The 17,165-nt window shown below is 39.4% G+C and overlaps 1 protein-coding gene across 1 annotated transcript; it reads right to left on the bottom strand.

Moving 5' to 3' along the window:
* Positions 1 to 6,164: 6,164 nt before the first annotated feature.
* Positions 6,165 to 15,175, bottom strand: cfl2 (cofilin 2 (muscle)). Its single transcript, XM_033643371.2, has 4 exons — positions 15,038 to 15,175; positions 11,678 to 11,985; positions 8,189 to 8,265; positions 6,165 to 7,109 (listed from the first exon to the last, which is right to left on the bottom strand). Exons 1-4 carry the CDS (start codon positions 15,038 to 15,040, stop codon positions 6,997 to 6,999), a joined length of 501 nt encoding a protein of 166 aa, XP_033499262.1. The 5' UTR covers positions 15,041 to 15,175; the 3' UTR covers positions 6,165 to 6,996.
* Between the last annotated feature and the right edge of the window lie 1,990 nt (positions 15,176 to 17,165).

The raw sequence follows: 17,165 nt of genomic DNA, 5'->3' as shown, positions 1-17,165 counted from the left end.
TGCTTTATTTTATTTTGCTTTACTTGATTCTATATTATTTTACTTTATTTGCTTTATTTTATTTTATTGTATTTTACTTTATTCTGTTTTATTTTATTTTGCTTTACTTTATTCTATATTATTTGACTTTGTTTTACTTTATTCTATTTTATTTTACTTTACTTTGTTTTTATTGTATTCTTTTTTATTTTACTTTGTTTTTATGTACTTTATTTTATTTCAATTTATTTCACTCTATTTTTAGATTTATTTATTTTTTTAATATATTTTCATTTACTTTTTTTGGAACATATAAAACAGCTGCACGAGTACATAAAAATGAAACAATGCAGAAAAATGAACACATATGCAGACATATCAACATACAGACAATTGCACAAAGTAAAGACAAGCTATAAAGACAGAAAAAGATACACTATAATGAATAAATGTGAGTTGCACTCAGGAAGGTGGTGGGATAAAGCGTCGCTGTAATTTAATCTATAAATGGTTACCAAATTCTTTATCAGATTTATCAGAGGAGCTTTGTATGGTGAATCTGAATTTCCATTTCTCCAGTCTGAGATGTTGCAGAGTCCAGCTCAGTGGATGAGTTGTCCCCCAGTAAAGAAGGATGTTTTCCTCCACTGCTCCACCCTCAAAGACAGATGTTACATTTGTGTGTTAAATTTGAGAGAAATATATTCATTGAGTGCATAAAAGTGTCAGATCTTTAACTTAAACCTGTGAAAAAATGGGAGCAAAAACAAAATTGTTGCATTTAAACATGCTGTAATGCAGCCTCTTATAAAAAAGAAAAATATACCCTACAGTTTCTCCACCCTCAGGCCTGTGTCTCATCCACCTTTTCTGTCTGAAGTGAGTCTTTATTCAGTTAAAACATTTTGAGATGGCACCATGGTTTTTATGAAACGTGTCAGTGTAGTTTTAAACCACACCATGACACTGAAATAGCTCTTTGAAGAGTTTTTAATGATCTCCTGCTGTTCCCATGCTTTTAGACCTGACAGCTGCCTTTGACACTGTGGATCACACAATCCTGTTTCATGACTTAAACACTGTGTGGGTGTTAAAAGGTTATTCCCTAAAATGATCCAGTCATACCACACAGATCGGAGCTCCTTGGTTTACCAAGATCAATGCTCAGCTGCAGTGCTGCTTAGCTGTGAGGTGCCTCAAGGGTCTGACTGGTTATTAAAAAAGGTCAAGATTCATAGCAGCCAAAATCCAACCCACATGTAGTTCTATCAGTGACCAACAGGAGGAGACATAACTCTGTGATCAGCTGACTCACCTCAGGGACTCTGAGTCTCTGCAGTCTCATGAAGCATCCGATGTTTCTCTCTTTGTCTCCTCATGACTCATTAAATATGCTGAGATATGTTCTGCTTTGTTCACTTCGATTGAAAAAGGAAAAGTTAATAAAAAAGTATATGAAACATAATGAAACACAATGAAACATAATGAAACATAATGAAACACAATGAAACATACTGAAACACAAGGAAACACAATGAAACACAATGAAACATAATGAAACACAATGAAACACAGTGAAACATACTGAAACACAATGAAACAATGAAACATAGTGAAACGCAATGAAACATAATGAAACACAATGAAACATAATGAAACACAATGAAACACAATGAAACATACTGAAACACAATGAAACATAATGAAACATAATGAAACACAATGAAACATAATGAAACAATGAAACATAATGAAACACAATGAAACACAATGAAACATAATGAAACATACTGAAACACAATGAAACATAATGAAACATAATGAAACACAATGAAACATAATGAAACATAATGAAACATAATGAAACAATGAAACACAATGAAACATAATGAAACACAATGAAACATAATGAAACACAATGAAACATACTGAAACACAATGAAACATAATGAAACACAATGAAACATAATGAAACATGATGAAACATAATGAAACATAATGAAACATGATGAAACATGATGAAACATAATGAAACACAATGAAACATAATAAAACATGATGAAACATAATGAAACATGATGAAACATAATGACGACGTTTTGTTATGAAAGATCACAAAATGATATTTTATCAAAGACTGTGTTGCTGATGTGTAACTCTTTAGTTGTGCAGCTGGTCTGTAGTAGTTGGGTACTTATTGTTGTGTAGTGGTTGTGTAGTAATTATTATGTTGTTGTAGTAGTAGTGTAGTAATTGTTGTGTAGTAGGTGTGTAGTTGTTGTGCAGTGGTTGTGTTAAAATTGTTGTGTCATATTTGTGTAGTTATTGTTGTGTAGTAGCTGTGTAGTAATTGTTGTGTACTAGCTGTGTGGTAATTGTTGTGTAGAAGCTGTGTAGTAATTGTTGTGTAGTAGCTGTGTGGTAATTGTTGTGTAGTAGTTGTGTAGTAATTGTTGTGTAGTAGGTGTAGGTGTGTAGTAGGTGTATAGTAATAGTAGGTGTATAGTAATTGTTGCATGTAGTTGTTGTGCAGTGGTTGTGTTGAAATTGTTGTGTCATATTTGTGTAGTTATTGTTGTGTAGTAGCTGTGTAGTAGCTGTGTGGTAATTGTTGTGTAGTAGTTATGTAGTAATTGTTGTGTAGTAGGAGTGTAATTGTTGTGCAGTGGTTGTGTAGAAATTGTTGTGTAGTATTTGTGTAGTTATTGTTGTGTAGTAACTGTGTAGTGGCTGTGCAGTGGTTGTGTAGTAATTGTTGTGTAGTTATTGTTGTGTAGTAATTGTACAGTGGTAGTGTAGTAATTGTTGTGTAGCAGTTGTGTAGTTATTGTTGTGTAGTAGTTGTGCGGTGGTTGTGTAGTAATTGTTGTGTAGCAGTTGTGTGGTGGTTGTGTTGTTATTGTTGTGTAGTGGTTTTGTAGTTATTGTTGTGTAGCAGTTGTGCGGGGGTTGTGTAGTAATTTATGTGTAGCGGTTGTGTTGTTATTGTGGTGTAGCAGTTGTGTAGTTATTGTTGTGTGGTAGTTGTGCAGTGGTTGTGTAGTTATTGTTGTGTAGTGGTTTTGTAGTAATTGTTGTGTAGCAGTTGCGTAGTTATTCTTGTGTGGTAGGTGTGTAGTTATTCTTGTGTAATAGTTGTGCAGCTGGTCTGTAATAATTGTGTAATGGTAGTTGTGCAGTATTTGTGTAGTAGTCGTGTAGTTATTGTTGTGCAGTGGTTGTGTAGTTATTGTTGTGCAATGGTTGTGTAGTAATTGTTGTGTAGTATCAGTGTAGCAATTGTTGTGTAGTATCTGTGCAGCTGGTGTGTAGTGTCTATCAGTGTCTGTCAGTGTGTCCTTGTGTGGACGTGGTGACGTGGACTCACAAACATGTGGGTCCATTAATAGCAGCAGCAGCAGGATCAGATTCTGCAGCTGATCTCAGGCACTGAGTCTGTTTCTCTTTATTCTGCTGCAGGTCTGAACTTCACAAAGCTGCTGCTGCTCCCTGCTGCATCACTCTGAGACTCACTGAGGACGCTGCACACTCCAGGACCTTTTAAGGTCAGGAATTTACACCAGGCAGGAATCAGACAGGAAGTCAGGACTCAGACAGGAAGTCAGGACTCTGACAGGAAGTCAGGATTCAAACTCCTGGTTTAGTCATCTGTGTAGAAAGACTGCTGAACAAACCTGAGCTCATGTTGGGTCTGAAGGTGAATAACCTGAACCTGACCCACCTGAGAGCTTAAAACCTGTTTCCATGGAAACCACCAATGCTGCTGACAGTCTTTTGTTCACTTGTAAGATTAAACCTTTAACTATTGTATCCCCTTCATTACATATCATGCTCATATAAACATGATATACAGTGTACCATGTTTCATGTTGTGCTCAATGAAGCTTCCTGATGTTTCAAACATTCACGTCTGTTGCTTCATTTTACAAACAGTTACCTCAAAGTCTCGTTCAGGATGTTTGGAGACTTCATGTCTTCTGTTCAGAGTTTAAAGCTCAGTTCTGTTTATACAAAGAACAGTTTGATTTGTTCTGATGTATTTATAGACAGAACATCAGCTGATGGATTAACATCACAATGTTCTGACAAACAGACCTCTGTCCACATTTTGTTGCTTTAAACATTCTCCTGTGTGTGACAGCACACAGAACCTCACCTGGATGATGTGATTGTACGCTTTGTTTCTGACTTTAAATACAACAATACCCATGAGCCTCAGCTGCTGTCAGAGGTGTGAGTAAAGATACTCTGTAACAATTCATACTGATGGGTTAATCTTTAATGGGTTCTACTCAGGTTATATACATTCTAATAAGGCCATACTGGTTATAATGGGGTTTCACAAATGCAGTATTTGTTGACAAAGTTCTACTAATGTCAGAATGGTTCTACTGCCATTCCATGGGAGTCTTGCCGGTACTAATAGTACACTAAGGTCACATGGGTTCTAATGGGGTTTCACAAAAATGCTAGTTCTAACAAAGTTCTTCTGATGTCAAATGGTTCTAATGCCATTCCACTGCAGTTTTACTGATTTTAATGTGTTCTGTTCAAGGTACGTGGGTTCTGATGGGGTTCCACAAATATAGTATTTGTTGACAAAGCTCTACTGAAGTCAAAATGGTTCTAATGCCATTCCACTTAAGTCCTGCTGGTTCTACTCATGTTACAAGGGTTCTAATGGGGTTCCACAAAAATGCTAGTTCTACTAATGTTAATGTTAAAATGATTGCTAATGCCATTCCACTAGTCTTCCTAGGTCTAATGAGTTCTACTTGTTATGTGGGTTCCAATGGGGTTCCACAAATTTTGTTCATTAAGGTCTACTGATCTCTAAATGGTTCTAATGCCACTTCACTGGAGTCTTGCTAGTTCTAATGTGTACACTAGTTACATGGGTTCTAATGGGGTTCCACAAAATTACTAGTTCTAACAAAGTTCTACAGATGTTAAAGTGATGCGAACACCATTCCATGGGAGTCTTGCTGGTTCTAATGGGCTCTACCCAATTTATGTGGGTTCTAATGGGGTTCCACAAAATTACAACATATTTTGACAAAGTTCTACTGATGTCAAAATGGTTCAAATGCCATCCCACTGCATTTTGACTAAGTTCTACGGATGTCAGAGTCGTTCTAATTCCATTCCACTCAACTCTGAGTCTAATGAGTTCTACAGGAGTTATGTGGACTTTAATGGGGTTTCATAAATATTATTTTTGTTGACAAAGGTCGCCTGATGTGAAATGGTTCTAATGCCATTCCACTGAATCCTGCTGGCTCTAATGAGTACATTAAATTTATGTGGGTTCTAATGGAGTTCCACAAAAATATTAGTTCTGACAAAGTTCTACTGATGTCAAAATGGTTCTAATTCCATTACACTTGAGTCTTGCTGGTTCTGAGTTCTACCCATGTTACGTGAGTACTGATGGGGTTCCACAAAAATACTTGTTTTAACTGAGTTCTACTCATGACAAAATGGTTCTAATGCTATTCCACTGGTTTTAATGGTTTCTACTCATGTTATGTGAGTTTCATAAAAATACTAGTTCTACCCAAGTTCTACTTGTGTTGAAATGGTTCTACTGCCTATCCACTGGAGTTGTGTTGGTTCTAATAAATACACTGAAGATATACAGGTTCAAATTTGGTTCCACAAAAATACTTGATCTACCAAATCAAAATGGATCTAACTGGGTTCTACAGGAGTTGTGCTGGTTCTTATAGGCTTCTACTGAGTTCATACTGGTACTAGAGGGTTCATTCAGGTTTTAAAGGGATGCTGTTTGTAATGGTTCTAATGGATTTCAGGTGAAGTCATACTGGGTATAATGGGTTCTACTGGAGCCTGTACCAACTCTAATGGATTCACTGGTTCTAATTAGGTTCTACTGGGTTTTTATTGGTTCTAATACAGTTCTATTGTGATTACTTTGGTTCATACCGGTATTATTGTTCCACTAAGCCACAGTAGACCTATCAAGGTTCTGCTGAAGGTTTTCACCTGTTCTAGTTACATCAGATAATTGTTGTGTTCTAGTGAGCATTTTCACTCGCTGGTCATCTGAACCTGACTCATCAATGCAGACAGAACATAGAACCTGACTGACACCTGTTCCCGAGGAAGGACCTGCGGGTGGAAACGTTCTGTGATTGGTGGAAGCAGAGAGGAGGCGGGAGGCGTCAGAACTGCCACAGGCTTTTATTGCAAAGTGGCTTCCTGTGATCTCAGAAACAACGTTCCACTTTAAGGCTCCAGATGTCGTCGTGTTCTTGTAGTTGTTGTTGTGGGGTCGTCTCTCACTGCTGGGGTCAAATCTGCTTCCTGTAGTGTTTCTTTACAAAATAAAAGTGTACTCTAACTAAGTGGTGTGACGGTTACATTCAAACTGAAAGTAAGGCGACGACCAAACAGCTAGAATGAGACTGAGGTAAACAAATGAAGCTGTAGTGTGTCAACACAAAGTGCTGCGTCATAACCTTCTTCTTCTTCTTCTCTTCTGAATGCATAGTCTAACCATGAGTGTGCCTGGTGGGAACATACTGGAGAAGAAACAACACTTTACAATAATAAATAAAGTCATATGTAAAAAGCATCATGACCCGTGTGCTGCAGGAGGCGGAGCTTCGCGGCGCGCAGCTCGCCTCTGACACGTGTGGCTGCTTCCTTCACATCGACTTTTTGGCAAAACTCTGGCTGTGAGCGAGAGACAACCATCCTGGGGTTTGGTAGTGTGTCATTTCCGTTTTTTTTTTCTGCCAGGTGAACAGAAGTCATGTGGCAACAAACTGGGAGGGGTTTGCATATCATTATGTTAATGAGATCTCCTTCATGTTGGAAAAAAGCAAAAAGAACAAAAAGAAAACAAAGAGGCCTAAAGACGCTAACTCCTTCAGGACATGAGACAGACAGAGCAAGCTGCTGAGTGAAGCGGCGGTGTTCAGGTGGGGTCAGGTGCTTCGGTCCGGATGGCACGGCGGTTGGCTTGGCTCCGCTCGGCTCGCTGCCGTTACATCACAGCGGCTTGCCCTCCAGAGACACCACCACGTTCCCGCCCAGCTTCTCGGCCAGCGTGGTGCGGTCCTCGATGTCGTCCAGCCCGTTCACCTGCCACTCGTGTTTGATACCTGAGGAGAAGAAACCTGAGGTCAATGAGGGGTTGATGAGGCCAGACACACACACACACACAGAATGAGCTGGACACAGAACCTGACAGATGTTCCAGGTGTGTCAGACATCTGCCGCCATGAATAGATTTTCTATTTATAGAGCTGGACGGTTCATTGGGTGCACTGCTGGAATATATAAACTGTTATTTATAGCACCACACTGTCAAAGTGCAGAGTGCACTCAGGGCAGAGACAGAGCAGCAGAACATGAGGTGCATTGAAAGTTACACTGAACAGTTGATTCTGCTGGTCTAAAAGTTTGCATTGACTCGCAGCAGCTGCTCCTCTCATCCATCGATCTGATCTACTGATCAATAGATCAGTTGTACACCCCGCCAGTCACAAAACTGCTGCTGAGGATTAAGAAGTCATGGACAGCTCAGCCTGCGCTGCGTTTACGGATCCACAAAGCTTTCCGCGTTTAGAAATAGGACACAGAATGACACAAATTGACGCACAGGTATTCGGGCAGAGAGAGCAGGAGGAGGGTGGCACACAAAGACAGTCCTTCAGCGCTGCATCTAATGGCAGCAACAGCTGATCAGTTGTTGCACCCTCCGCTTCAATCACATCTCATTCTGTGGGAAACACCTGATCTCATAATATTAGTCTTCAAACACGAGACTGAATCACAACTATTTTTGCACTCTTCACTTTCCCCTGAAATGTCATCGCAAAAAACTGCCTAAAACATCGGCACTTGCACCGCAGGCTGCAACAATAAAAAAACAGAAAATCCTGGAGGCACTGATCTGTTACTTATTCAGCCTCTCTCTCAAAATCAATGCCAACTGAATTTTGATAGATGTTCGAACGATGCCTGGACAGAGACGGACAGAGATGGTCCTCGTCATCGACACAACCCTTTCTGTTGCTGTCGTAGTGGAGCACAAAACTGCAGGCACATCTTCACGCTCCACCGTGACGGTTTAGTATGCATACATGAACCCTTACAGCCCCGATATTGAATGATCTGTAATCTAAAATCATTAGTGGCATGATGACCTCTGACCCCAGCAGGTCACATGATGACTCACCTGTAAACTTCTTTTTGATGGCATCTTTAGAGCTGGCGTAAATCATCTTACTCTTCAGCGAAGCGCCCTCTGGAGCCCTGAAACATACAACAGGAAGTGACTGCTTCACATGTGTCTGCATCATAGACTTTATGTAAAGATGGACGACATGACAGATCCCTCAGAGTGTAGTCAAAACACTTCCATCTCCCCCAGTAGTCATAAACCCAAAAATCTTTTCCCAAAGATGGTTTCTGTCATTTCAAGTAGTTCTTACCACTGATGTTTGTTCAGGTGTTTATTGTGATACGTTTGGTTTTAGTTAGTTAATTGATGGATCACTGTGAAGCAGAATTCACAGTGTTGGATTATTCATCCAATAACAGGGAACGACAGCTGGGCTGAGACTGTGGTGAGACAGGTTAGTTAGGTGGTTCAGGAGGTTGAGCAGGTCGTCAGCAGTTTGATCCCCAGCGACTCAGGTCTACATGTTGACGCGTTCTGAACCACAAGTGTGTGTGGCACTTTGTGCAGCAGCCTCGGCCAACACTGTGGGAATGTGTGTGTTGATGGGTGACTGTGAAAAATACTGTTAAAGCATTCTGAATGGTCAGAAGACTAGACATGTGCAATACAAGTGCAAGTCCAAGGTGTGATGTCATGATTGACAGCTGTGTGTGCCTGTCATTGTGCTCATGGTCAGTGGTGCTGCTTGTGATCAGTCAAATGGGTGTATGGGTGGGAACGTGACCCTCTACAAAGTCTGCTCTTGTCACAGAGAGGCTGCTAACTACTGTGCATATCTAGAGCCAGGGTTTTGTCTCGTCTGGGCTACTGCAGAAACATTGTGGTGCAACATGGCATTCTCAGTCGAAAAGGACCTGCTCCCTACGTAGATATAAAATGCTCATTCTACGGTAATGAATAAACCAAAGATTCTTATTTTCAGGTGATTATACACCAGCGAAAACATGCTTATTATGTCATATTCCATTTCTGCCAATATATCCCCCTGAATCTTACACACTGGACCTTTAAGATGATGATAGTGTAAGAGCCTAAACTGTGCCACTGTCTGTGGCTTTGGTGAAATTCATATTTAATACAACTGTTGTCATTACAGGTGGGCTATTACTGCATGACCTAATAACACAACAGGCTGGATATGAGCATGGCTATTCAGACCGTAGTAGCAGACACAGCTCTCCTTACAGACTGCACGCCATGTTTCCTCTGCTTTACATTTTCCCTGAGTTTTTTCAAGACCAAGGAGGCAAAGGCCTGTGGCGGGGGGCATCTTGACAGCTGTACTTTTAGATACGGTCCCCCCTCTATTAAATATGAAAGGAGGCCCCCACACGCTTGAGCTTTACACTGCTGGCTTGTATAATCAGAACAGACATGTCCTGTGATTTTCAGCCTTCTATGATTATATTTACCCTTTACAGCAGGCACATCCTGACAGCTGAGAATATTACTGTCAGGTACTGTCCCCCCTCTATTAAATATGAAAGGAGGCTGCTGAAAATCACAGGACGTCTGTCCTGAAATGTGTGTTTCTCCTCTATAATACACATTCTACATCTCGGAGGCGACGTCTTTCCACATACGGGCTTCCTTCGCCTTTCAAACAGGGCAGAGCTCTGTGGGAAACAGTAGGAGAGACAAAGCCCGAGGGGGAACCGGGATCTGACACAATACTGGAGGGAGAAGCAGGTCCGTGGAGCTGGATGAAAAAACAAGCGCGCTGCACCGAATGCGCGCTGCTACAGTGTTGCTTTGGGTTGTGAGCGCGCATGACACGCGTCTACATTGAAAGTAATGGGTTTATGCGCGCAAAAGATGCTACATCTGAACACCCCCCATGCACACACACACACACACACACACACACACACACACACTCGCTTTAACCAAGGCGGCGGCCAAAATCATCCAGGCGGCCCGCTTTTGTCTTAGATAGGCAGGGAAAACCCTGATTACATTAACTTCACAGCTATATTTAGTTGCTTTAGATCAGTATTTTGTACTGAAAACATCTGATAATATTTACATACAGTAGTATTGTAATAGTTGAGACTACCCAGAGTAGAGCTTCACACTGACACCTTCAAAGTGCTGCTTACACGTACACATGTATACTTTCAATAAATTAGTATCAATGTTCCAAAAAAAAATAAATAAATGGGGACAAATAGATTTACTGCCAATTTGAGCACTTTTACTTTGGTAAGATTGTGAATGCAGGACTTTTATTTGTAAGGGAGTGTTTTTACTTTGTTGTAACACTACTGTTACTTAAAGGGGATAACAACCTAAATTAAGAATTCAACTATGGTATTTCCATGGCCTTGGAAAGCTGTATCAATATTTGCGAACATGAGCTACTCCCTCTTGAAGCCAGAAACCAGACATGGAAGTCTCAAACTTGTGATGTCATAGGGTATAAAGTCTGGAGCTGCTCCACAGACGATGAATGGGAGCCTGATTTTGTTTTTAATACCCATATGGGCTTTATTCTATTGTAGTATTGGGAGGGAGTTGTTCATGTTTGCTAATATTTTTGGACTGTGTCAGATCATAGGAATAACATGTATGAAGTCTGACAATGGGCGTGTTGCGGGTATTAGTCTATACACATCAGATAATCAGCAGTTTCACTGTTAAATATGAAACCAAAATATATCAGTGTGCAATTTCTCAACTCTTATATTGACAGAGTCATCAGCTAGCTTATATACAACAGCAGCATAAGTGAAATTCCTGAAATTCCACCACTGGGTGAGAGGGTTAACTTCAAATATTGATCCAGATCAATGAAGCCTTACATAGCTTGGTACCCAAGTACAATATCTCCCACCTCTTGAATGTATATATTAATTCAACATACAATGAACACAACTGTTCATATTTCTTATGTTACTCTGATTCTATTGTTGTTTTATTCAACTTATGTATATGTGTAAGAGTGTATTGTAGTTACATTTTCACACTTAAGTCTCAGCACAGTGACGATATATATTTTATTTTAATATTTTAGTTTTCATATCTCAAATACTAGCGTTAGACACAGTAGCATAATGCACATTTTATTTTTATTCTGATGCACGTTTCATTTCATTTCAATGAAGTATTTCTAATTTCTGATTCTGACATCTCTGAGCTCGTCTGCCCCCTTTCCAACCCAAGATCTCTCAGATCAGTTGCTCCTGGGAGTCCTGCGATCGAGACTAAGGGGGAAGGGCCATCATGCTTTCGCAGTGGCTGCCCCAGAGCTTTGAATCAGTTTTCCTTTTTCAATTAAGTGCTCCCCCTCTGTAGACACGTTAAAATCTAAGCTGAAGACCCATGTGTTTTCTAGAGCCTTTGATTGTCCTTTAAGTTTTTGTTTTACCTTTTATATCTTATTTTCAGATCTTAATATTCTCTGCTTGGTTTGTAAATGTAATAAATTTGATTTGATTCGATTAGTGAACAGAGGTTAAACGCAGAGGATGTGGCATGCTGTACCAGAAGATGAAGACCAGGTCCTCCTTCTTGGACTCCTTGGTCTCGTAGGTGGCGTCATACAGCCCGTATCTGCAGTCGTTGAGGGGGAGGAGCTTCACAAAGCAGGCGTAGGGGTCGTCAACTGTCTCGCCGATGTCGCCCACCAGGATCTGCTTCCCCTCCTCGACGATGATCTTGCTTCTGTCGTCGCTCAGACAGAACAGCACCGCCTTCTTCCTCTTCTTCACCTCGTCCTGGGTCGAACTCTTCCTCACCTTCATGTCGTTGAACACTCTGATGACCTCATCGTTCACTGTCACACCTGACGCCTGCGGACGACACATGGGATTGGTTCAAATGAGACATCAGAAACCTACGAAGTACGTTTACTACAGTACTTAGGTGCTTATTCAAAGTACTTGTACTTTACTTGAGTACTTTAGTTACTTTAAAGATTCAGGTTATTCATAAAAAATATAATTAATAATATATAATGATGTATTATTGTGAATAAAACTACCCAGCGGTATATTAAGTCATTAAAATGCTGCAATATTTAAGTGATGAACACATGAATGCATCAGTAATATCATATATTATGCTGCATAATGAGTACTTTTACTTTTGGTACTTTTAAATATATTTAGTATTTCTATGCCAGCTTTAAATCAAATGACTTTTCAATGGATTTCACTGTTGCAGATACATTTCCAGTGCTGGAATAAAAATCGGTGTAAACTGTGGGGCTGTTTGTGGTCAGTCAGTGTGCAGTGGATCTCGGGGGACGTTCTAGTCTCCAGATTTAGCTACAGAGTGAGCACTCCTTGCTTTCAGGCTGCTCTCTGGTTTAGGCAGCTGCTGACCCAGACCCAGGGTGAGTCTGAGGGCTTTGGCCAGTCAGGCTTTGAGAAAACATAATATCTGCTTTCTGCTTGGACGCAGTAAATCTGCAGCTCACAGCAACTTAATACGATACAGTCTCTGGGTTTTGTTTATCTAGTGTCAGCAAAAAAATTCAATCTGTTGTGAGCCTAGTTAGCCTGAATTACCTCATAGGGCTAATTTGGCTGGTTTATTTTATCACATGAACGTCACTGTAGCCCTAAACGTCCCGCTGAACTGACTTCAAACACTCTATGGGGAAAAAAGAAACAAATATTCAAATATTCATGTTGAGCAGCCAAATCTGATCCGACTGACATTAGTCTGATTCAGGAGCAGCCGTAGTGAAGTGATCATAAACTCACTTTGAGGTGTTTGACCTCACAAACACATGTGACACAGTGATGTGTGAGTTTTACAGAATGTCCCTTTAGGCTGCAGCTTTAGATCAGCTGACTCATGATAACATCTGATCAGCTGATCAGTCTGCACCACTCTGATCATTGTTATCAGTGTCAGATAATCATGTAAGTCTTTACATTTAAGTACTTATATCTTTGTTTTATACTCATAGAATCAATCAGCTGATTGATATCAGTACATATCAAAGGAGAGGCGTCCTGCAGAGGGTGCTGACAGCTCCACTGACCCACTAATGTGCTCACTGTTACTGCTTTTCACTGTTTTACAAACTAAACCACTGATTAACTTACTAATTAAATCAATCAGCAGAAAGGAGCCTCTGTGAGTGACATCACTGATGAGGTCACACTCATCTGATAATTGAAACAACCTTTCAATCAATAATCATTATGAGATTCAGTGAGTACTCTCATACAGGAAACACTTTAATAATCAATACCCACTGATTTCATTATTGATCGATCCTTTAGGCTATTAAACAGTAGAATTTATTAAGTGATGCATTCAAGTGACTTTTAATTAAACCAACAGTGAAAATATTTCCTTTACTGTCATATTAAATAATTAACTTATAAAAGGCACTGATTTTATTAAACATATAAAACAAATTTTATTATTAGAGCTGAAACTATCACAGGCAGGTCTCAGACACGTTTCAGAATAATCTTTAACTAAATTTAAGATTAATCTTTATTTTGTTGAATCACCTGAGAAATTAAAGGTAAGTAGTAAATGTATTTGTTCATGAGCAGCAGAGCTTTTAAGTTGTCTGTATGAACATGCTTATTAGAGTGAGTTTGGTTTATCTTCATGTTGTCAACAGGTAAGTGAAGGTAGAGAGTAAAAATATGTTCAGAGGAACGTTTAACGATTTAAATGTGGACTTTCACTCAGAAAAGTTTGACTCATTTAAAAATAAATGAGTAAATAAGATAAATACATATAATATAATAATAAATACATAATTACATAAATTGAAGACAGAAATTACATAATATGTTTGTGGAAATTAAAACCGCACAAATTTAAATTTGAACTCTTTACTGACTTTAAGGCCTGAGATTTATAACACTGAATATAAGAGATTTCAAGACTTGTTACAGAGCTGCAGAAAACATGTTATAAATCAATTTAATGATTAATCTATCACAGAAAATTGGTTTGGATTTAATCAGATCATTGATTCATGAGGAGCAGCTCTTCCTGGTTTAATTCATAATAAATTCAATATAATCTTCACCACTTTCACACATCAAACTGATCAACCAGCCAATTGATCAATAATGAAAATAATAACACATTATGTTGGTTAATATAAAGGCTGCCATGTTTCAATATGTTAATCAATTATTAATAATAAACATGAATCAACTCTGTTTCCAGTAACTAAACTACACACTGGTTGTTCTCTGCTAGTTGAACTGGTAACTGACACTGGTTAGCTGCTGCTACTGGTTAGTGTTACTGGTCAGTCAGTGTAACTGGTGGTCAGCCTGCAGGCCTTCAGACAGACAGACAGACAGACTGCAGAGTCATTGCTGGCTGGCTGTGTGTCCGTCTGTCTAACTGACTGCGCTAACTAACCGGGACTAAACCCAGCTTCCTGAACCCGGTCCTTCAGCTGAACCGGTTTAGTCTGCTTCGTGGGGTCCAGCCAGTCCGGTTCAGCCCGGGTTGGTGAGTCTGTACCAGCTGGGTGCGGGCCGGTCAGCCCAGCGGGACCACAGCGGGAATAAGATGGCCGCCCCGGGCCACACGGCCTGGGGGCAGGCCCGGCCCGGCCCGGCCCGGAATACTGACCGTTACACGAATAAAACCAGAAAACTCTCCGTTAACGTCACCAGATTAAAGCCCGTTATTAAGAGACGTTTCTGTGTGACGTAAAGACCGAATAACCGTCGGAATAGCGGGCAGAGCAGCTAACTAACGGGAGCGGCAGCCATGCTAGCTAACATCACGCTATAGCCGCGGAACCGCATAACGGTCCACCGGAGACCTGCCGCAACCGCAGTGGACACCGACGGGCGGCTCTAAACCACACGAGACCCGCGGGGAGTGTGTTTTTAAGGTCCTTACCATGTTGTCCCGGGGTTTGTCCGCGTTGCTTCGCCGTCAGATCGGGGTTTCTCCGGGGTGAAAGGTAGCGGGGAATGTGGCCGTCCGACCGGAGGAGGAGGAGGAGGAGGGGGGAGGGAGGAGGGGGAGAAGGAGAGAGGAGGGGCCACACAGGGATCAGACCTGCGACACTCACAGCACAGAGACCGCTTTACATCCGCTGCCAGCTCCTCACAGCGAAATAAATACACTTTATATGTACCTGCTGTACTACTACTACATTTACTACCACTACTGCTACTGTTACTACAACTATCACACCCACTACTGTTACTGCTACCAGCAGTGCAAGAAGTAACGTTACTGAGATCCTTTCGGTGACTTAAATAAAAGTAGAAATACCATGTTCTAAAAACACTCCATTATAAGTAAGAGTCCTAAATTCAAAATGGTATCTAAGTAAAAGCACATAAGTATTATCAGCTAAATATCCAAATAAACAACTCTTAATGCAGAGTGGCTCCTTTAAAGGGTTATTTTATTATAAGATATTTACATATTTCAGTTCATCAGTGTATGATATAAATGTCTTTAATTTTTATAAAAGTCCTCCGCTTTGTGTTTTTATTATGTTCTAAATTTTGAGGGGGACGTCCAGTCCTCTGTTTTCTTGGGATCATTTTCACCTCCATATTTGGCTTTGCAAGTAATGCATACTGTCCCAGCAGTCCAAATGTGTACCCACCATCTTCTTGGGATTTCCATTTATTTATTTATTTATTTTTTGTTTGTTTGTTTTGGGCCAGCTATGTTTTTTTTTATTTTACTTTATTTTTTATTCATTTATTTATTTTGGCTGGCTATGTTTTTTTTATTTTGCTTTATTGTTTATTTATTTATTTATCTATTTATTTATTTTGGCCAGCTATGGTTTTTTATTTTACTTTATTGTTTATTTATTTTGGCTAGCTGTGGGGTTTTTTTATTTTACTTTATTATTTATTTATTTATATTTTATTCATTTATTTATTTATTTTGGCTGGCTGTGGGTTTTTTTATTTTACTTTATTATTTATTTATTTATATTTTATTCATTTATCTATTTATTTTGGCTGGCTGTGGGTTTTTTTATTCTACTTTATTTTATTTCTTGTTTTATTTATCTATTTGTTTATTCTGGTAGGGTATGTTTTTTATTTTACTTTATTATTTATTTATTAATCTATCCATTTATTTATTTTGGTTGGCTATGTTTGTTTGTTTTACAATTTATGACAGACATATAAAGAAAACTCAACTCCATTTGAATGACTTGTACAGTTGTCCCAGATTGTCAGTAACACACTGTGCTACTTTAACAATACACTGTTAGCAACTGAGACAGTGTCCGAATCACTTTTTAAAAAATAAATGAAAACAAAAGATTAATGATTTTTTTGAAAACTGATTCACCATTACATCCCATAACAAATATACAATGATTACAAACTATCTATCATTTAAAAACATTGTTAAACCTTAACAATATTTATCCAAGAACATCCGTCTGACATGTACTTGTCACATACATCCACAGTTGCACAGTCTGTTATAACACTAGTGTGGTGACCATAGAGAGCATGCAGACAGTCTTTCAATCATATGTGATTGGAGATTCTCCATATAGTTAATAAAAGGTTGTCATCATTTATAGAAAACATGTGTTACTCCTTTGGGAGATCTGACTTCCACCTCACTGCAGTACATTTTTTGGCAACAGCCAATAGGATTTCTGTGAGCCTGATAGGATAGCTATGACTGATATTAGAAATTAAAAGGCATACCTCGGGATCCATTGGGTAAGTGACTCCATGGATTGTGGATAAAGCATCGCAGCTCCTCTGCCAAAAGCCTTTTAGTTAACACCACTGACAGAAGAGGTGAGGGAAGTCTGATGAAGAAAGCTGAACTGAATTAATCTGTATCTTGAGTTTAGAGTACAAGTAACATACATAGGTATCTCCACAGTGCAGGATCAATCACTAAATGATCTGATCTTGTTTTGTTAAACCCTGGGCTGCATCTCCCCATGAAATGTGCTTTATAAATTAATGTAGTATTATTATATGATGATGATGTGTGTGTGCAAAGCAGACCATCAGACAGCAGC

Source organism: Epinephelus lanceolatus, chromosome 15 (assembly GCF_041903045.1).
Source record: "Epinephelus lanceolatus isolate andai-2023 chromosome 15, ASM4190304v1, whole genome shotgun sequence".
Classification (NCBI taxonomy): Eukaryota; Metazoa; Chordata; class Actinopteri; order Perciformes; family Serranidae; genus Epinephelus; species Epinephelus lanceolatus.
This window is presented reverse-complemented; position numbering and strand designations above follow the sequence as displayed.

What these genes read in the sequence shown, in the direction of transcription:
- cfl2 (XM_033643371.2), bottom strand. An exon ending in GACCTGGTCTTCATCTTCTG is followed by an intron (nt 8,266 to 11,677) that starts GTACAGCATGCC and finishes TGTATGTTTCAG; the next exon opens with GGCTCCAGAGGGCGCTTCGC. An exon ending in CATCAAAAAGAAGTTTACAG is followed by an intron (nt 7,110 to 8,188) that starts GTGAGTCATCAT and finishes TCTTCTCCTCAG; the next exon opens with GTATCAAACACGAGTGGCAG.